Raw genomic sequence first — 20,861 nt, forward strand, 5'->3', positions numbered from 1 at the left:
AGTGTGATGTTGTGCAGAATTTCAGGGAATTCCCTCAAGACATTACCGCCATTCTCACTAGGCCAAAGACTTGTCTTGTGAGGTCACAGCAACCTTGACCTTTGACCTTCAAAATCTAATCAGTCCAAGTGAACCTTTGAACAAAATTTGAAGAAATTCCTCTGAGGCCTTGAGATATGGTATTCACAAGAAGATGGACAACTGGAAAATAGAATGCCTCTGGCTGCCATAACTGCAGAGGGATGAACGTGGATAGTGTGTGTGATTTTCACCATTTTGTCAGAACAAGAAAAAACTTTATTGTTCCACACAGGGAAACTGCTTTATTAAAACTGCGGCAACAATATTTAGCAAAATATATTATATTAAGCTATTCAGGCAAGAGAGTTTTCCCATGTATAAGCTACTAAGAAAATATAAATAAGGAGGGTCTTATTCAGCATCCCCACCACCAGCACCAACATCCAGAGACTGTATATAAAGATGTACAACATGACGGCTCTCCAAAAGTGAAGCCAAAGGGTCTTGATTGTCATCTGTCAGCTAGTCATAAATCCAGTCTCCTCCATGTTGGTGGATGGGACATAGACCAATATAAAAAGTCAACATACTCGTCCAATACATATTTCTCACAGATGGTTTCTGTCATTTTAGGAATAGTTCTTATCAGACTGCTGTATGTTTAGGTGCAAATTTTTATTTTTGATAAGTTTGATAAAATCATGTGAAATGTCATGATTGACAGCGGAGACTGACTTGTGATTGGTTGAGCACCTGGCTACCACCATTAACCGATCGCTACTGGGCAGACTCAAGCTTCAAAAGCACAAGATGGCAGCGTTCGTATCCTGGTAACCTGGCTTCATTTCTGAATAGTAGGCGGATGTGTTGATCTTTGCATAAAGTCTTTATCCTGCTCAGCAACAATACTCGATTAAAGAAATCTGGGGGAGAGGTTGTACTTTTCCCCAAATTTAAGGAGGTCCTTCGAAGAAAATATAAATAGGGAGGGTCTTGTTTATTGAATTAAGTGTAAAATGTAACACCCTGAACACCACCAACCAATACTTTTCATACAGTCCCTTACAAAGGGCCTGACTAAAATGTCTCTGAATGTATCTGAAATGTGAATGGAAAAAGTATAAAGTATGGAAATACTCATAATTATAGCTAGTAATTATGAATAATGATATTTATACTTATAAGTATTTGAAAGTTGTTGTTTTTTACTCAAATGCAGTATTTGTTTAAAGTGGATTCAGTGACATAACAGCAGAGATGTCTCTTATATCCCAGGGAATATAGTGCGAGTGCCCTCCACCTCCTCTGTTCCCCCTTCACACCCCCTCCTTCCCCTCTCACCAGTGGAGCTGCTATTGTCTCGTTTCCTGCCCAGCTCTCTGCACATTTCACACGCACGCTCCTGAGTGTGGGAGCGAGCAGGCGGTGCGCTGCGGTCCCTGCGCGTTTGGCGGATTAATGGAAGGAAGAGACTCGCAGCCCCGCAGCAGGACGCGCTGCAGCTCCAGCTTCAAACTGCCCCGTTGGCTTTTGGATCCGGAGAGATGAGAAGTTCGGCTTGAAGGACACCGAGTCCTGTGACAGCCGCTGCTGTGAGACTGACACACATCAGGCTCCAGGAGGAGCTGAGCTGTCACCATCCACTCAGCTGTAAGTTTGTCTCCGTACAGTTTGATATTGTGTTGATCTGACCCGAAACACGGTGTGTAACTTTTGAGCTGCCTCCTCCCGCACGAGGGGAAACAAACATGCTGCTCTGTACCCACAGCTTCTGACTCCACAACATGTCATCGTGTAAAACCAGATGTCACCTGTTACAGCTGACACACAGTCAACCCTTTTGTCCTTGGGGTCAATTTGTCCCCATTCAATGTTTAATGTTTCTATTTGCTTCAGAGTTGATGACTTTTACGAATTTAATGGGGACAACTAGGTACACATTAAATTAACATGATTATGTATTGGCAATGTCCTGTGCACATAGTGTGGGTGTCAGTGTTCTGTGGGGTCGAATTGACCCCAGGCTGTTTTAGCTGTATAAAACACATTTCTTTTAGATGTTAAGGATGATATTGAGGTCACTATAACATGTACATTTATAATCTTTAAACTATGCATCTACAAGCTTATTTTCTGTGTCCAACAACACAAACAGCCTTCAGTATAGACTAATGCAGCTTACTACACACATTAGAAGACCTTATTATAGTGTGCTGAGTGAATCACAGCATAATCACAACATGTACGCCGAGACAAAAAGGGGACATTTGTTTTTGTCATAAGATTTGAACATTTTAAGTGGTATTGTAGATTTAACATATATCACAAGGATTTTAACTAATGCGGTTGTGATCATAAAACAATGCAAACCACCTTCACTGTCACACAAGACCAAGAAATTATGGTGTGGCACCAAAGGTTCCATCAACACCGACATTTTATTTTCAGTCTTAACAAATATTTTGAATTTTTCTTAGCAATAGATATGATATGATTCATTCAAAAATCAAAGCTCAAAAACAAAAAAACTTTCTTGGGTATTAATATTGATTTTTGATTCATTATTTGGTTTAAAGGGAAAATTACCATAATGTTTTCTCAGATCTCAAGGTGACATCTGTGTTTTTGTTATGTTTGACCAACAATCCTTCCAAGTCCGTTAAAAGATATAGAATATAAAATACAAAACACGATCATAGCAGACAACAAATATAACTAGCAAATATTAAAGTTTTTAAAGCTGAAACCATGAAATAAAAATGACTTCATCAATTCTCAAAAATCTAACTGATTAATTATCCATCATTTGATTTATTGGTTAATTGATCAGCTGTTCAACTGATCATAAACCTCATATTCCTCATATTTGGAGGACTTCATGTGTGATGTACCTTAGAAACATGTAACTAAGACCCTCCTTGTTAAAATAGTACTACCTCTATAAGCTGTACTGGCTGACTGCTCGTCCTCCACCTTCGACCCTTCCCCTGTCTTCTTTCTCCCAGCATGTGAGAGAAAGGAACAGCTGGATGTGAGCTGAGCCTGAACCCGATCCGCTCAGATCAGCGGGTCCCAGAGGCCTGTTTCTGTCACTGCCGCCGCCGCCGCAGGCTGCAGGGGGAAACCCAGTGACTGCAGCTGTCCATGACCTGTACATGAAGCATATACACACACAAACACACATATGCTCGCAGGACTGAAATCCCTCGGCAGGACTTCTAGTAATCCACAGCATGCTTAAATATGTCTGTGCAACAAGTCTGCAGTAGAGCCGTTTCTTTCTTTTTTTAAATACAAACCCTATATCAACCAAATTCAATGTTGTATAGGCTCGGCTTCCTGCAGAAACCGCATCAGCAGAATATGAAAGCAGCCACTGTCAGGGGTCCTGGGCAGCAGCCACAGTACATAGAACCCTACAGTGTGTGTGTGTTTGTGTGAGGACTGGCATATGTAAGTGTTTGCCTGCTTGTGTATGCACGTGTGGAGTCTTGGGCATATGTAAGTGTGTGTTGGGTGCAGGCGGGTACAGTGGGGGCATTGTTAGGCAGCTTTTTGGGGTAGGCGTGTGAAAAAGCAGTAAAGATGTCACACTGCAGCTGGCCCAGGACAGTGCTGATGGACTGCTCACACTCACAGCATTGCCTTTGTTTTTAGTGTGTGTGTGTGTGTGTGTGTCTGTATTGAAAAGACAGATAGTCACTCCCATCCACAGACACTCAGGGTTTTATTACACGTGATGCCAAAGGCCGACCACCTCACTTCTGGTTTTTCTCTGTTGCATAACACAAGATAAGGACCGTTTAGGTTGATAATTAAGCTGAGGACAAGGGAGCCAGATTTTAGTAGAAAAAGATGAAAAAATGGTTCAAGTTTATACAACAGAGGCAGAGATGTGCTGTCTTTTTAGTCTCTTATGTAGGACAAGCTTGATAGTGTCTGTTTAGATCCTCGCTGCCTAATAAGCAGCCGTGTCTTTAATATTCTTTTCTTTTTCTCGAAGGCGAGATAAGCCTGATGACATCAGAAGGGTTATTTTTTGGGACACTATGTCCAGACTCACAGAAGACAGATCAAACAACTGTGTTCACACTCTGTGTCGTACTCTTTGTGACTTGTAAACTGAAGTTGATGTGTCCAATTGGTGGAGTTTTAGGATTGAGAAAGACCTGGAGTTTCAGAATCAGCAGCTTGTTTTTCCTGCGCGTCAATTCAATGACCGGGTCTCAAACTTTCTGGTTCTACAGTGTGTCATGTGTTTGAATAACTACTGACAGCGGACTGAAATTTGCATCCACAGTCAAACTATGTAAATACACAGTCAGAGGCATGGAGGAGGTAAAACAAGGAGCTTTTATGAACAACATGATAATATGCAGTACAAAACAGAGTAAGTACGGGATGTTTACTGAAGACAGGTGACAAAGGGTCCAGGTCAGAGTGGTTTTCAGAGGGAGAGAGTGGCTGAGGGGCAGGCTGAGCGTGGCGGATTACAGAGAGCAGTAGATGATCCTGGCAGGACTGAGAACTGAGGTCAGAGAACAGGCGGGACCCAGAAAAACAAGAATCTCCAGGCTGAGTTGTAAAAAACCAAAGTGTAAATACTGCAAAGTTAAATGAAACACAGAGCGAAGACTGGACAATCACACACTAGAAGGGTGCTTGGGGATTCCATGTCTCCACCAAAGCTAACTCCCTATCCTGCCGTGTTAAAGAAGGTCATTAAACAAACCCTGGCTCCAAATTTTTAATGGGCTTTTCCTTTGGTCTTGCCCCACCCCTCCACAGAATTTGATGGACATCGTTCAAGTAGTGTTTGAGTCTGCTGACAGACAGACTGACAAACAAACAGCAGTGCAAACAAAAGCTCCTTGGCCAACATAACCAGAAGCAGTGATAGTGCTGTGTTGTCATCAGGCTGATGGTGCTGCGACCTGTGTTAATGTGATGATGTTTAAAAGAAAGATTATACAAGTTTCATAATAAATGTGGAAAAATATATTGAGAAATAGCTAAATCAATAATTTACCTGTAAAATTATTTCTATGCGTTTCTATCTTGTATCAAATACAACCTCCATTATTTGTAGAAAATATCCTACACAATTTGTTATTAAATGGTACAGTATTTCCCCAAAATTGTACATTTCAGATTAATTTTTTAAAATGTACATTGGTGTCACATAATGCATACTGTCTATATTCTTAAAATGAAATTTCAAATGTCATCCTTTGTTGAATGGTGTAATGTTTAAGGTGTGTACCTGATGCTTCATCCTATGGAGAACTGGAGTTGTTTGTGTCTGTGTCAGTAACTTTTATTGTGAGGAAGTGACCGTGTGTTTTTTCCTCTTCACTCCACAGGAGGATTGAGCAGCCCTGCAGCCGTGCATCCTGACTGTCTCTGTCTCCATTTGCGTGTCTGAATGTCCACGATGGCTCAGAGGGGCCTTGACTGGTGGATCCCCCGCTGACGCCTCCGATCCCCAGACATCCGCCCTAACTTGACCCATCTCCCGCCGGCTTTGGAGTTCCCTTGTTCCGCGGAGCTTCCCTCCCTATTTAAGCCGTCGCCATGGCTAGCCTGGTGCTCAATGAGACCGGAATGGAGAACTGCAGGATTGACGACTCCTTTAAGTACAACTTGTACTCTGTGGTCTATAGCGTGGTCTTTGTCTTGGGCCTGATCACCAACTGTGCTGCCCTCTTTGTATTCTGCTTCCGGATGAAGATGCGCAATGAGACCACAATGTTTATGACTAACTTAGCTTTATCTGATTTAGTGTTTGTTTTCACGCTGCCGTTCAAGGTCTTCTACAATGTTAAACGCAACTGGCTGTTTGGAGATGGACTTTGTAAAATATCGGGAACGGCCTTCATCACCAACATCTACGGCAGCATGCTCTTCCTCACCTGCATCAGTGTAGACCGCTTCCTGGCAATAGTCTACCCTTTCCGCTCACGCTCTATACGCACACGCAGGAATGCGGCGCTGGTGTGTGCTGCCGTGTGGCTGACAATCGTGGGTGGAGGAATATCAGTGACCTTCTTCTCCACCATCAACAGCAAAAACAGCGCCACCAAATGCTTCGAGGGCTTCTCTCAGAGCACCTGGAGGACCTACCTGTCCAAAATCACCATCTTTATTGAGGTGAGTGAGCCGCAACGGGCTCTTAGTCACACAGTTTTACATGCACACTATGTATACATGTAATTTAGATACATAGTGAAGTTTTCTTACGCTTTTCATTATTGTTCCAGATCGTGGGCTTCCTCATCCCCCTGCTGGCCAACTTGGTATGTTCCTCACTGGTACTGAGGACTCTGCGTCGCCCTGCAACTGTTGGTCACGGCTGCGACAGCAAGAGACGTGTCTTACGGATGATTGTGGTGCATCTGGGCATTTTCATCATATGCTTCGTGCCTTACAACTCTATCCTCTTCCTTTATGCCCTGGTGCGGACCCAGGCCCTGGCTAACTGTGCCATAGAGCGATTTGCTCGAACTCTTTACCCGATCACGCTGTGCCTGGCCAGCCTCAACTGCTGCCTGGACCCCGTGGTCTACTACTTCACCTCAGAGAGCTTCCAGAAAAGCTGTACCCTGGGAGGAAAAGGGTCAGGCTCTCGACCTGAGAGCATCCCCCGCAGTGACACAGAGACCCAGGACACAACAAGCACTCTCCCCAAAGACACACACACTGAAGCCAGCAATGGAAAAGAGGCAAACGTGTCTGAAAGTCAGTTCTGATTCAGCAGGGAAGATGGAAGAGAAAGAAGGACATGGTGGGGTTTCAAAGACATGAGCCCTGATTTGGGGAAAAAATAAGCAATCAGCTGTTTGGTCCTGGAAGTGACAAACACATAGCTCAGCAGATTAGTTAAGTCCTGAGGTAAGTCCTGAGGTATGGCCTGGGCTTTACGGATTAATCCGCCACAGGAGAACACAGGAATGTATCTGTGTTTATTATGAGAGAAAGCCACAGGGACCAGAGACCCACACAAATCAGGACTATTTTGAAAGTGCAGAGACATGCAGAGCCTCTAAAAGAGACTCCCATACATCACCACTCAGGCTTAACGCGCACAAACACTCACAAATGCACTGGATAAGATGGAAATTTCCGTCCTCATTGTTGAAATACACTGATAAATACTTTTGTAACACACTGAGCCCTTAGGTCTTATTGTTATAAAGCTTAAGCTTTCACGGTGTATTATATTATGTTAGACATTAATGTTATGACACTTCTAGTGTGGTGAGTCATGTTGAAGTTTGAGGCCATTAAATGTCTTTTTTGAAATGCTTCTCTGGCAACATTTATTATTTCTGTGTCCGTTGGTCCAGTCAAACTGGCCTTTGTCAGCGTGACTGTTTGAAACCATGGAGGAGTTTTTCTATCCCGGCTCTTAATTTTCACCAAGAAGCCGATGTGGGCTTGTCCTCGGAGGAGAGGGCGGCTCTGATCTGGTGGAGGACCACCATGGCCTGTGTGCTGTGTCATAGGCCAAATGCTTATTATGACTAAAGCAATGGTCCATTGTTTGCCTCTGAATGAGCTCTCTCTGTCTTAATCTGGCCGTAGACTGCAGATCTGCTCAAAGTCTCTTACACATAGCTACGCGCACACACTCAAAAGTACAACAGTGTTGACCTAAGTCCCCAAATCACAGTGTTATGCTGCATGAAGCACAGAATAATAATGAGTCAGCAGAACCACAGGTTTGGGATTGTGTAAAGGAATCTGTTGGTCATTCGGTAAAACCCTTTTTCCAAATTTACAATCAGTACATCAACCTTTATCATGTGGGACCTCAGCTAATTCACTAGTTGACCATGTAGTCACGACAAATCGCTTATTTGCTGTCAGAGTACAAACAGCTCCATAGATGAGATTTGGTTTGTAGACAGTTGTGCGATGAGAATCTATGGTACAAATACTTAGACTGTATATTAAGATGGACAATACGTCACCACTATTTCCCATTATCCAGAAATCAAGCTAAAATATCTACACAAAGTCTGTGCAGTAGTGAACGTGGGATGAAGCAGCAGTAGTGAGGTCCTGTCTATACACATGCTCACCCAATCCTGAGTCGGTCTCGACTGTCAATCATGATGTCCCACCCTGCTTTTATCGCATCACAGAACTAATTAAAATCAAATTTCTGAAAATGAACACACACATCAACGTGACATTAACTTCCTAAAATGAAAACAAAATAATATTAGAAAAAATTATTTGATGTATACTTCGAATTGTTAGTTTTGTCCATCTCCCATCCACTAACATGGAAAAGGCAGGAGTTATGATCTATACTACACCCAACCACCAGGTGGTGATCAAGACACTTTGGCTTCACTTTTGGGGAACTGTATTAGATATGAATCTTTGTATGCAGTCTATGATGAGGAGCTAGAGGGAGCTATATGTCGTTTTTAATAAACAGGGAAGCTATTTTCTAGTTAGCGTATTTGAGCGAACTTGATAGTCTGGAAGGCTTTTATTTAAAAATAGCTAAATTACTGAGAAAGTAGAAAGAAACTGTGAATTAGTTCACCAGCTTGTTAGCCATTAATTCTCTAGCTGTAGTTATTTAACTGAGAAAAGTTACTTTGGGAACAAGCTTCTAGCAACACTTTCCTTACTAGGACACATGAACAAACTAAGCTGGTGTTTTACAGTGACAGCTGCTTCAATATGGACCGGTCTTTATGTTTCTATACACACACTAAAGCTCCTGCTGGTGAATGAATTGACTTCTGTCTAGGCCTTTATACAAGGTGTTTGTACACGTTGTTTATCCATTCTTTCATGGAGCTGGAGATTCATGGCCACACTTGCATGAGGGAATGCATAAGGTGTCTTTACCTGCTGTGGTATGTACAGGGTGTGAAAGAAAATCTAGTGATCCTAGCAACCCTATCTGGTCGTGTGAGTGATGTGGCCTCGTGCATCCAGCAACAGACACAGAGACAACACTAGTGGTTCGTGTCAAGAATGTAGCAGAAGGAAAACAGTTGCATACGGAGGCTGAGAGTTGGGTTGTTCTGACCTCTAGTGGCCATAAGCTGGAACAAACACCAAACTGAAGGCCACTGACCTGTTTCTCTGTTTTTGACATGCTTCCTGAATATCAGCCTGACTTGGCTTCATGTTGACCTTTGTTGAAGTGAAACCAAACGGTAGCAGCACTGGAAGCGAGAGCGTCTCACACACATAGGTGCCTCATAGAGCCCGGGAACCCGCCACCTCGCCTTTTTTTTTTTTTTCCTGTTGGTGAACCTATGTATACTAAGTATAACAGGATGGAAAACACAACTGAAACCATGACTTAACTGCAGAAGTGTGAATAACCTCCTCTCAAGATCAGTCACTACTGAAACTAGTTAAATCAAGTTTAAAGTACAACACTTAAATATCCAAACACAAACCGACCTTACGATATAAACGTTTTGATAAACATCAGCTTTCAAAAAGGAAGTGGCTCATATGATTGGGGAAGCAAATGGAGGCTGTTAATTTTGCACAACTCCAAACATTGCAGTATGCAAATTGAGACATTTGCACGACCTTACAGTGCAGCAGGGTGGATGTAAACAAACTGCACGGTGCCCTCAGGCTGTGCTGTACCTTCTGAGCAGATCACCTGCTTCTGACCTCTTCAAAATTTAAGACTTAAGAGAGGGCAATATCCTGTCTGTATTATAAGTATTTTAAGTTGTTCTTCGAGCGCCTTGATGATGTCACAAACGGCAGATATACACTCATATGCGAGGGCAAAACTTCCTCTTCCTGTCATACTCAAGAAACCGAGAGTCAGTCGAAAACAGCTCAAACCGGACACCACCCTCCTGATGCCACAGCACAGCCAAACTGCATCACTTGCTCACATGCACACGCTGACAGGTTTTTCTCCAGGCTGCAAAGAGCGCCAGGAAGGTCTGCAGCTGACCCCCTTTTGCATCCGTGCAGCTGGAGGAGTAGAGTGTTGTTGTCAGTGTGCCGTTTGCAGAAGAGCGTGAAGCATGTGGTCACTGGTGGTCGCTGACCTGGTGGGACTAACTGCTCCCCTCCATCCATGATCACGCAGAGAGAAGAACACAAGGTAATAGCACAGTCTTTTGTTTAGAGAGATAATGTGTGTGAAGCAGTCACTGCTGAGCTGTTTCTGACGATTTGTGGACAAAGTCATGCGTCACATTTTTGCTGATGACAGGAGATGTGGTATTAAATCCTCTTTAACTCATATATTTAGATATAGATATATCTAAATATATCTATATCTATAGATATATTAGAGTTTCATATTACAGATATTATTAAAGTCAAAGTAGGATTAAAATGAAAAGTAAGTTTTGCATAGCTTGTCTCTGTTGTGGTCTTGCAGGCAAAATCATTATATGAAAATAATAACTGCTTTGAAAAACATATTTTAACAATGTTTTCTAATGTGTTTTCACACTGAAAAAAGCTTCTTACACAATAGCGTTGAGAAAGTGCAAGTTGCCAATTTTACCAGAACAAAGTCTTGCACAACTTCTTCACTGTACATATAACAATACAGAGTCCATGCCTCAACAGCCAATAGCTAAAGAGTCCAAACTACAGAAAAAGCAACAAAAAACATTGAGTGTTTCTCTGTTCCCTGTCTGGGGCAAGGGAGGAAGGGTGTGGTGTTGTCTTAATGGAAGAAGGAAGGGTGATGCGTCAGTGAAAAGCAGAGTAAATCCTATGTCTTTCTTCTATCTCGTTTCCTGTTGCAATCTTCAGACAGTCAAAGACTTCTCTGATTTCTATCAGCGTTTTCATGAACATACTAAATCACTCAAACACTCAAATGTTTTCTTGGGCCAGTAATAAAGTTCTTAGCTTAGACAAACTGTCTAACTAACTAGTGCCCAAATACTACATGAAATATACCCTCGGACATAAATTGCATTAACTAAAATCCCTGCATTAAACATAATTCTCAAGTAAAAGTGTATGATCAATAACAGGATATACGGAAACTACCACAAGCAGTAGTACAAGTGCTCAGAATGTCCCCTGTGAGTGTCTATATGTAATATAAATATATATAATATATACTATAGTAACATTTTAATTTTGTTGTTGAAGAGGAGTCAAAAAATCTCATATTTTAAAAGGTAATCATATGTTTTGCACGTATAGATAATAAATATTAATCAATGTGAGTATAAAGTATAATGTTTATCTTTTTTTATGTTTTGGGGTAGAAGTTAAAGTTGTATGAAACAGAAGTACATGCACAGCAGATCTGTACTATAATGCACAGCACTTATGCAAATATACCTATAGACTCAAAGGACAGACCGACTCTGTGCCACTGTACTCCAGCTTGACTTGTATTGTCTGTAGTTCATTATGAACACTCTTTATATAAAAAAAATTGGGATAATTCCTCACTTAATAAAATCCATCTGATGTGGAGATATAAATGTTTACATGGATTTAGGTTGAGATCCTCTTTCCCTCATGAATGAAAGTGAAAGAATTAAAATTCTGGAGGAAACACCACCCAATAGGATTTGTCAGGACCTGGGAACCAGAGGCTATTATGAGTAATGACACATAGCTAATTTATAGATCATCAGAAAAAGGCTTAATACGATTGTAAAGCCACAAGTTAAAACATTTAAAACGGCGCCTCACTAATGATCAGTGTACTTCATAAACTATAATGTATTATCAATGCATGCCAACAATTCATTTTAATTGCAGTGTTACAGGAGTGTAAATAAGAAGAATTGGCAGCAGGTCAAGTTTGTTGAATTATTCTTCCAGAGTCTTTGTGAGCGAGAGAATGTCTCTGAAAACGTCCGGGTCGTTGGAGGAGTCCCTGGTAAACTCTTCCTCATCATGCAACCACAACACGACCCTCTGGGAACAGAGCATGGAGACGATGTACACCTATTTCTACCTGCTGCTCTTCATCCCGGGCCTGCTGCTCAACACCACTGCTCTCTGGGTCCTCTGCAGACATATAAGGTACACATAGCAGACTCATATAATGATACACATATTCTGGACATGACTAACTCCTCTTTATGTTGCTCTGCAGTAAGAAGACCAAGGCAGTGATATTCATGATCAACCTGGCATTAGCTGACCTGGCCCACATCCTCTCTCTGCCCCTCAGGATATATTATTACTTCACACACAGCTGGCCTTTTGGAGGAGGCGTCTGCTTGTTCTGCTTCTACCTCAAATACCTCAACATGTACGCTGCCATAGTGTTTCTGGTAAGCAGACAGTAGGGTTTCACAGACTTGTCGAAGACTAGCAGACTATCAAAACCACAGTCAACACTGTGCATCATTGTAGACTAGTCCTTCATTTGTGGTTTTTGCACAGTGCAGTAATTCAGCAGTGGCAGTGGCAATGTATCTACAGCAGATATGCCGCAGGGGTCGCTGTTGTAGAAAAGTAGTTGTCAAGTCAAGGGCCTTGTGTCATTGAAGGGATAGTTCACCGAAAAATAAAAAATCGCCTCATTATCCACTCACCACTGTGCTGATGGAGGGGTGGGTGAAGTGTTTGAGTCCAGAAAACACTTCTGGAGACTCAGGGGTAAACAGCGCTGCAGCCGAATCCAATCAAGTTGAAGTAACTGGTGACCACTTCTATAGACGTAATAAAACAACAGAAAACACACAACATGCCTTCATACTGCTCCTGTGGTGTCATCCAAGTGTCTGCAAGCCCCAACATTCATATTCGACTCGAAACAGCGTAATTTACACCAAGTTTTAAGCCTAAATGTCCTCTGACAGCCTCCTCGGTGGTGCGTTCATGTTCACTCGGGCACATCATCGTGTGGCCAATCGCTAGCAATGCCACTTCCGGTGGACTTTTAGGCTTAAAAACATGTAAATGACCTCATTTTGAGTGGAATGTTGGGGGTTGCCAATGACACCACACGAGCAGTATGGAGGCATGTTATGTTTTTTCTTTTGTTTACTACGATTGAAGAAGTGGTCGCCTGGGCTAAAACACTGACAGTATCTCATAATTATGACTTAGTATCTCATAATTATGAGATACTGACTGCTACTACTGACTACTACTGTGACCGCAGCAGAGCAGGGAAGCCATGGTTTAGAGACTGTGGTTAAGCCAGTCGCCTCTCATGTTTGCAGTGTCAAAACAGCCGACTGTTGTTTCTCACGTGCTCAATTGATTGCACATTTAAGTCATAATAATGAGATACTATCTCATAATAATGAGACACTAAGTCATAATAATGAGATACTATCTCATAATAATGAGACACTAAGTCATAATAATGAGATACTATCTCATAATAATGAGACACTAAGTCTCAGTATCTCATAATTATGAGATAGTATCACGACTGTTTGCTGTCCTGGCTCCTAAATGATGGAATGACTTCCGACTATACCTTGAATAACATTTTTAAAACTAAAATGAAACTTAACACTTAAAATGGCACTTACTTATAGCACTTTGTAGTTTTGCTTTTTTTGAAGAAATTGTACTTTCTCTATTCTTGTTGTTCTGGGTTTGTACCCTCATGGTTGAATGCACTTATTGTAAGTCGCTTTGGATAAAAGCGTCAGCTAAATGAAATGTAATAAAAAAAAAAGATAGTATCTCATAATAATGAGATACTAAGTCGTAATAATGAGATACTATCTCATTTAAACCACTGACTCCCTTTTCCTCACTTGTCAGTGAACAGTTGTACTGTCTGTAAATGTGGCAGATGGTTTCATGTCATTGTTTTCTGTGTTTCCAGGTGTGTATCAGCGTGCAGCGTTGCGTCTTCCTGCTCCACCCGTTCACTGCTCGTCAGTGGAGACGGCGCTACGACCTGTTGATCAGCGTTATAGTGTGGGTGGTGGTCAGCCTGGCCTGCTCGCCATTCATTCTGATGCGGAGCAGCAGTAGTGTCCCCAGTGCCAGCCTCAGTACACAGACAATCTATAACATGTCCGATTTTTGGGATGCCACTTCTACCCAACATCCCTTAGGTTACACCAAACTAGAACCACATTTGAGTGTAAGCCCCAGTGGACTTGTGCCAGTCTCTAGTCCCAGTTCTGCCAAAGTGGGTTGTTTTAAAGACTTGCCCATGCGGCGTCTGCCTCTTTCTCTGGCCGTCACCATGATGGCTCTAGCTGAGCTGTTTGGTTTCTTCATTCCTTTGACCTGCATCACTTACAGCTCCATCCGCATTGTCCGGTCCCTCAACCAAAGACAGACCCAGGATGAGCAACGCTCGACCATTCTGAACTCCTCTGCACGCAGCCGACTTCAGTCTGTCACCTCCAACGGTCAGACGGATAAAGTCCACGGCAGTCTGACCAGCGGCGAGAAGCAACGCGCCCTGCGGATGGTGCTGGGCTGCTCGGCCCTTTTCCTGTTTTGCTTCGCCCCCTACCACCTTAACTTCATGCTCTACCTGATGGTGTCACAGGGCATAGTGACCCACTGCGGCACCAGACAGGCTGTGGGTCGGTTCCACCCGGTGTCTCTGTGCATGGCGAGCCTGAGCTGCTGCCTCAACCCGCTGCTCTATTATTTTCTGACAGCCGAGTTCAGGCTGCACCTCACCAGACGCACCTCCTCCTTCTCCACCTCGTTCCTCTCCTCGCCGATTAACTCCCCGAGTCAGCGCGCAGCACCTCGCAGGGTGTTGAGCATGGAGAGTTCCTGCTCAGAACGGGAGTAGAATGGATAGAAAGGAAAGAGCCGAACATGGCAAACACAAACATCTCCGTGATGCATCGTGTTAAACTTGACGTCACAAGATGATTTCACGCTAAAGAGCATTGGCCTCAATGTCCTTTGGATCGAAGACTTTGAACTGAAATGATGTATACCTATGTTTCATGAGAGTGAATCTATTGTCCGCTGCCCCACGCTAGATTGCAACCGTCACAGCTGTATTTGAATGCATGTAAAGGATCTCATTAAAAATGCTGTTTGTGCTTTCGGTCGTATCTGGTGCTGTTGTGTGTTATTGTCTCGGAGGTTGAGGTTTCCTCTGGGTGGTAGCAAATGAAAACAGGTGGCCGCTCAGCTTTCTGCTGTTCTTCCTTTTGTGACGCAAAGCGGTGAAGGCAGTTGGCAGCAGTTTGCGCAGCTCTGAAAAACCAGTAACTGCCAGGCTCTGAGGTCGGCTGTCAAACTGAAAACTCCGCAGCACCTCCACCCACCTCCACCCACCTCCGCTTGCGCTTGCTAAACCAAGTGTGAACCAACTCCGAGGCGACCCCCACCTCCACACAGCCCACCTTAGGAAAGAAGCGCCAGGTGTCTGATTCCCCCCCCCCACAATGTGCCCACTGGCATTTTGCTGTCATACTCCAGCACTGCATACAAATTGTATCTGGTGTTTAATCACACGAGATATCATTTTGTGAAATACGTGGAAGAAATGGAACCAAACACAAAGAAGAAGAAAAAAAGATAAGAAACGTTCTTGTTCGTTTGGATTTATCATTACAAGAACATTACAAGAGCAGATGAGAAGTGGTGATGAGCATGATAGCAGAAGTTCTCCTGCCAAACATTCTGGTAAACCACACCCCTATACTCACAGGAAGCCCTGTGTGTGCTGAAACCCCCAGTTCAGCAGAGTCACATAGAGAGAGAGAGAGAGAGAGAGAGAGAGAGAGAGAGAGAGAGAGCGGCAGATAGAGACGCTGAGAAAAACCCGAGTGTGACATAAACGCAGGAAATCATATCATATGAGAATCAGACAGAAGACGCTGTGATTAAGGAAGAACGACAGAGGATGTGTTAGAGGGGGAAGAGGGAGGGGATGGAGTGTGTGTGTGCTGCCTGACGCTTCGCCGTGCTGCTCTCTGATGCGATGTGGCTTCAAGTTGGAAGACGGAGGTGAGATTCTGTCCATCTTATGAATTCTGTTGGAAGCAAGAAAAGAAGAGTGAGTGTGAGCTACAGTGTGAGAGGCTGGATGCTTTCAGTGTGGAGTCATCCCTCATGGGGGATCTCATGTGTTTCTCCAACGTGTGGAATGTCTGTAATGTTGAGTGTGTGTGTGTGTGCGCGTGTGTCTGTGTGTGTGTGTGTGTGTGAGAGAAGGAGAGGGAGTGAGAGAGGGAGGGAGAAAGAGTGTATGTGTGAGTGTGTGTGTGTGAGAGTGAGAGTGTGTGTGTGTGTGTGTGTGTGTGTGTGTGTGTGTGTGTGTGTGTGTGTATGTGTGTGTTTGTGACAGAGAGAGAGAGGGTGGGAGGAAGAGTGTGTGTGAGTGTGTGTGTGTGAGAGTGAGAGAGAGTGTGTGTGTGTATGTGTGTGTTTGTGACAGAGAGAGAGAGGGAGGGAGAAAGTGTGTGTGTGAGTGTGTGTGTGTGAGAGTGAGAGAGTGTGTGTGTGTATGTGTGTGTTTGTGACAGAGAGAGAGAGGGAGGGAGAAAGTGTGTGTGTGAGTGTGTGTGTGTGAGAGTGAGAGAGTGTGTGTGTGTATGTGTGTGTTTGTGACAGAGAGAGAGAGGGAGGGAGAAAGTGTGAGTGTGTGTGTGTGTGTCTATATGTGTGTGCGTGAGAAAGACAGAGAGAGAGAGAGAGGGAGGGAGAAAGAGTGTATGTGTGAGAGAGAGAGGGAGAAAGAGTGTATGTGTGAGTGTCTGTGTGAGAGAGAGAGAGGGAGAAAGAGTGTATGTATGTGTGTGTGACAGAGAGAGAAAGAGAGAGAGTGTGTGTGTGTGTGTCTGTCTGTCATGCTCTCTGTGTGTTAATATAAAGTTACAGTATGTTGTATCTGTGATGGAGGATCATCATGGGCAGGTTGTGGGTGTTGCAGCAGCACATGTAAGACGGACCTGGGGGCTGATACATGAGGCCAGATGTAGTGTCTGAGTGGAAAAGCTGCAACGCACCAACAGCCCACAGAGAGATGAGTCACAGCCGATACAATAATGTGTTTCCATTAAGAAGATCTTACACTTGGGACTTACACTGCTGGAGCTGCAACTCTCACTGAAACACACATTCCATAACGCCTCGCGGACCCCTGACCCACTGTCTCTCCGTGTGACCACATATCCACAGCATAGGACGATGATGTGTCCTGATAGCTTATCGTCCATAAAGGTCGACTACCACAAGCCCCAAGGAGCAAACTAGTCCCTTGAGATCATATGGACAGAAAAACACAGTACGTGCCAAAGTGAGCGTAATGAGAGAAGAATCACGCCAGAGAGCACACAAAGGTCGAAGGTGAATGAAGCTAAGAGTCCACTGGGAGCCCTCTCACCAGAGTAATGTGGAGGAGTCAGTATTTCTTCATCCAAACTGGACGACATCCCCTCTTTACTTATCCAAATTTCCTCTGCTTGTTGATGTGGAAAACGCTGGCAGAAAGAATATTTATGCTGCTGTGCTTAAGAGCAGTTGTCCTTTACAAAAGTTTACACTTCTTGTGCTTCATCCCACATCTATTCCAAGTCATACCATGCAAACACTGTGTATACTACAATCAGGTAACGTTAGCTTTTTTATATTGTGACTGCATTCACGTGGTATCAGAACAAGTTTCCAAAGGGGAAAATTCACGTGAACGCCACCTCAACTCGGAACAACAACTCAAAAAGTCTGCCCCAGACAAAATGGCCCTTAGGGATTTTAGAAATCTGCCCTAAAAATGAAAGTCATATAAAAATAAGTCTCATCTGAAGAAATACAGTGTGTGAATTAAAGAGCAAAACAATGAAAACAAAACCAACTCACTTTGCTCCATGGTGAGTCAACACAGTCAGGTTAGATACTGAAGAGACAGATGGATCTTTATAACTCACATTGTTAACTATATTCTAATTCTGATTTGCAAACCACACTAGTTTCATGCTGAACTGCACGGGGCCGAAACTGTAGCATCCACTTCTGCATATTTACTCTCAATGCCACAGCAATAATTTGCAACATGTTCACGTGTGGTGCAGCAATCAGAGGACATGCCTGCCAAATGTGAGTGGGTTTGCATGCGTGCTTGCGTTTGTTTGTGTGTCAGTGAGTGTTGTTCAGAGTGTTATTATGTGTTGTGTTGAAAAGGCTCCTCATCAGTAGCTGATGACTGTCGTGCAATATGCAATACATACTGCAATCTGACTTTCCTAAACCTCCAGTTTTCTTATCCCAGCATGCATGTGGTCAAATAGGACAGGCATCATAGACCTCAGCTTCAACAATAAAGTACAGCATCTGTGTCATCTTGTTTTTGGACTGTTGGAGGCAAAGACACAGCAACAGACGCAGTCCTTGTTGATGTGAGGTGACACTGTTTGTTTTGCTAGAAATGTCCTTTATTTAACTCTTCTCTTGACTCGTCTTTGACTTTTCTCTCTTCTACCAGGATGCTATTGTCTGAGTGATCTGGACCACCAGTTGATCAGTGCACGACATACAGTAAAGTTCAGCTTTGGTAAAAAATACTATTTCTCTGGGACGCTGCAGACAACAGGACAATAGTGGCGACTCCTCCTCGTCACTGTGGACAGCATGGATGTTCAAACAAACCCATCACAAGACTACAAGCAGCTTTCCTGATACAAGCTCCCTGCTGGTTCACAAGGCAGCTCAACAGAAAACAGCCCTCTGCTTAAGATGAACTTTGTTAATCAAAGCTGTGAAAACAGTGAAGGTCTGCAAAGGTACCAGCACTACCTGTATGCGGTGGTGTACAGCGTGATCCTAGCACCTGGCCTGCTGGGTAATGTGCTGGCGCTCTGGGTGTTCGGTGTCTACATCAGAGAAACCAAAAAGGCTGTGGTGTTCATGATGAACCTGGCTGTGGCCGACCTGCTGCAGGTAAAGAGCACTCCATGTCTTACATTTATTTACCCATATACAGTCGTTGGCAAAGGTTTGAGTTTTGAGGTGAAAATGAGCCTGACTTCAAATTATATTTCCCTTTTTATTTTATTCAATGAGCTTAAATAACATAATAAAAACAGTACTTGTGACATGTGTATAAGTTTGGGCACCTATCTACTTGTCATACACTCAGAACGTCATTAACTCACGGACTTGTAATTCAGGTAAAGAATCATTATTAGGTAATTAGAGATTCCTCAAACCTCGCGGTAACGCGACAACTATCAACCAACGAAGCAACTGACTGAAAATATTGCAAAAGCTTCACGGGTTATAAAGATATTAAAGTGCCTCCGGCTTGAAATTTCCACTGTTCAAAATTCCATTAAAAATGCTATCTGTTATCTGTGGAAGACGAGACAAGGCCGAGAAAACAACACGTCACAGCAGAGAGAGAAAAACAAACATTATGAGCTGCAGGAGGGTTCAGCTGACGTGGGTTTGGTGGTTTCTTTATTTCTTGTTCATTTTAAGCTTATATTAGTCACTCAGATCAGTGTCCATCCACAACGTGATTTCAATCAAACTAACTTTAAACAATGTGAATAAATACTTTAAATAATGAATTGATTATCAAAACTGTTGGTTATTTATATTCATTAAGTAATTTGTCTTTGAGGTTTTTTCCCACCTGAGTTGGGCAAAGTGACTGTTACCTGCCTCTGACAAAGGTTTCCCTGTCCTCTTCCTGAACCTTGACCAATCATCACTCTTCTTGCCTTAACCTAACCCAGTCAGGTAGGACAGGTGCGGGTGTTAGTCCACCTCAGATGGGGTTATAAAATAAATCATTTTCTTCCTCTACAACAACCTTTGCACTGTGTTTTCTCCTCAGGTGCTCTCTCTGCCTCTGCGGATTTACTACTACCTGAACAACACCTGGCCCTTTGGTAATTTCCTCTGTATGATCTGCTTCTATCTCAAGTACGTCAACATGTACGCCTCAATCTACTTCCTAGTGTGGGTCAGCGTGCGTCGCTGCCAGCTCATCATGCGTCCGTTGACGTACAGCTCATCCAGGCGGAAGGGGGACATGTGTATCTGTGGCTTTGGCTGGCTGTTTGTCTGTCTGGGCTGTCTGCCGTTCCCTCTGCTGAGGAACCCTGTTGCTGCACAGTACATCAACTCAAGTGATCAGCTCCTCACTTCAGGTCAGGTGTGTTTCTCAGAGCTGCCCCTGAGGCCTGTCAGTGCTCCAGTAGCCTTGAGTCTCCTTATCTTAGCAGAGATGATGGGCTTCATCATCCCCCTCATCCTGGTGTTAGCCTGCGCCTGTCTGACTGCGGGCAGCCTTCGGGAGTTGACAGATGGGGCGATTCATGACCGAGGGGAGAAGCGGAGGGCGTTGAGGATGGTGCTGAGCTGTGCTGCAGTCTTCTTGGTGTGCTTCGCTCCTTACCATGTCACCATGCCCCTGGATTTCTTGGCCAAAGCCAACGTTCTCACCAACTGTGACCTCAGGAACAAGATTCTGTGGTGTCACCCCATCACGCTCTGTCTGGCCAGTCTGAACTGCAGCCTGGACCCGATCATGTACTATTTCACCACAAATGAATTCAAAAGGCGACTGAGCAAACCAGAGATTCCGGAGGGCAGGACTGTCAACAGGCAACAGTCCTGCATCCCTAGAGGAGAGAAGGCAGAGGACAACAATACTGCAGTCTTATTGAAGGACCAATAAATCTCAACCAGAAAACATTGACATTAATTCTGTGCACTCCGGTTAACTATTGAAATATAACTTAAATGCGAACCAGTAAGAGAAAATATGGGAGAAATAACTTTAAATGTGAATTTGTATTTCTATTTATTTTTCAATAAAAATGTGTCTGCTCTTTCTAATTTTAATTTTCATCAGTGCAAACATCTCTAATCAAGATACTTGAAAAACTCTAATACAGCTCTGAGGCCAGTTTGCATAGGATGATAAAAATGTGACTGCTGGCTTTCATTGG

At 43.4% G+C, this 20,861-nt stretch overlaps 3 protein-coding genes across 7 annotated transcripts; all 3 read left to right on the forward strand.

Annotated features, from left to right (window-relative positions):
- Positions 1-1,380: 1,380 nt before the first annotated feature.
- lpar4 (lysophosphatidic acid receptor 4) lies at positions 1,381-7,321 on the forward strand. Of its 4 annotated transcripts, XM_034597264.1 has the most exons (5): positions 1,381-1,671; positions 3,586-3,589; positions 5,385-6,171; positions 6,282-6,801; positions 6,838-7,321. In XM_034597264.1, the coding sequence occupies exons 3-4, from the start codon at positions 5,596-5,598 to the stop codon at positions 6,768-6,770; spliced, it is 1,065 nt and encodes a 354-aa protein (XP_034453155.1). In that variant the 5' UTR covers positions 1,381-1,671; positions 3,586-3,589; positions 5,385-5,595; the 3' UTR covers positions 6,771-6,801; positions 6,838-7,321. The 4 variants fall into 4 exon arrangements, with proteins under 4 accessions (XP_034453155.1, XP_034453152.1, XP_034453153.1 ...); XM_034597261.1 differs by having other exon boundaries at positions 1,382-1,671; positions 6,282-7,321; XM_034597262.1 differs by lacking the exon at positions 3,586-3,589 and adding an exon at positions 3,991-3,994 and having other exon boundaries at positions 1,382-1,671; positions 6,282-7,321.
- Positions 7,322-9,737: 2,416 nt separating this feature from the next.
- On the forward strand, positions 9,738-14,926 carry p2ry10 (P2Y receptor family member 10). The gene is made up of 4 exons (XM_034597260.1): positions 9,738-10,129; positions 11,830-12,033; positions 12,107-12,287; positions 13,805-14,926. Exons 2-4 carry the CDS (start codon positions 11,849-11,851, stop codon positions 14,738-14,740), a joined length of 1,302 nt encoding a protein of 433 aa, XP_034453151.1. The 5' UTR covers positions 9,738-10,129; positions 11,830-11,848; the 3' UTR covers positions 14,741-14,926.
- Positions 14,927-15,661: 735 nt separating this feature from the next.
- On the forward strand, positions 15,662-20,788 carry gpr174 (G protein-coupled receptor 174). 2 transcript variants are annotated; one of them, XM_034597266.1, is made up of 3 exons: positions 15,662-15,912; positions 18,386-18,840; positions 19,742-20,788. In XM_034597266.1, exons 2-3 carry the CDS (start codon positions 18,637-18,639, stop codon positions 20,585-20,587), a joined length of 1,050 nt encoding a protein of 349 aa, XP_034453157.1. In that variant the 5' UTR covers positions 15,662-15,912; positions 18,386-18,636; the 3' UTR covers positions 20,588-20,788. The 2 variants fall into 2 exon arrangements, with proteins under 2 accessions (XP_034453157.1, XP_034453158.1); XM_034597267.1 differs by lacking the exon at positions 15,662-15,912 and having other exon boundaries at positions 18,367-18,840.
- The last annotated feature ends 73 nt before the right edge of the window (positions 20,789-20,861 follow it).

Source organism: Hippoglossus hippoglossus, chromosome 10 (assembly GCF_009819705.1).
Source record: "Hippoglossus hippoglossus isolate fHipHip1 chromosome 10, fHipHip1.pri, whole genome shotgun sequence".
NCBI lineage: Eukaryota > Metazoa > Chordata > Actinopteri > Pleuronectiformes > Pleuronectidae > Hippoglossus > Hippoglossus hippoglossus.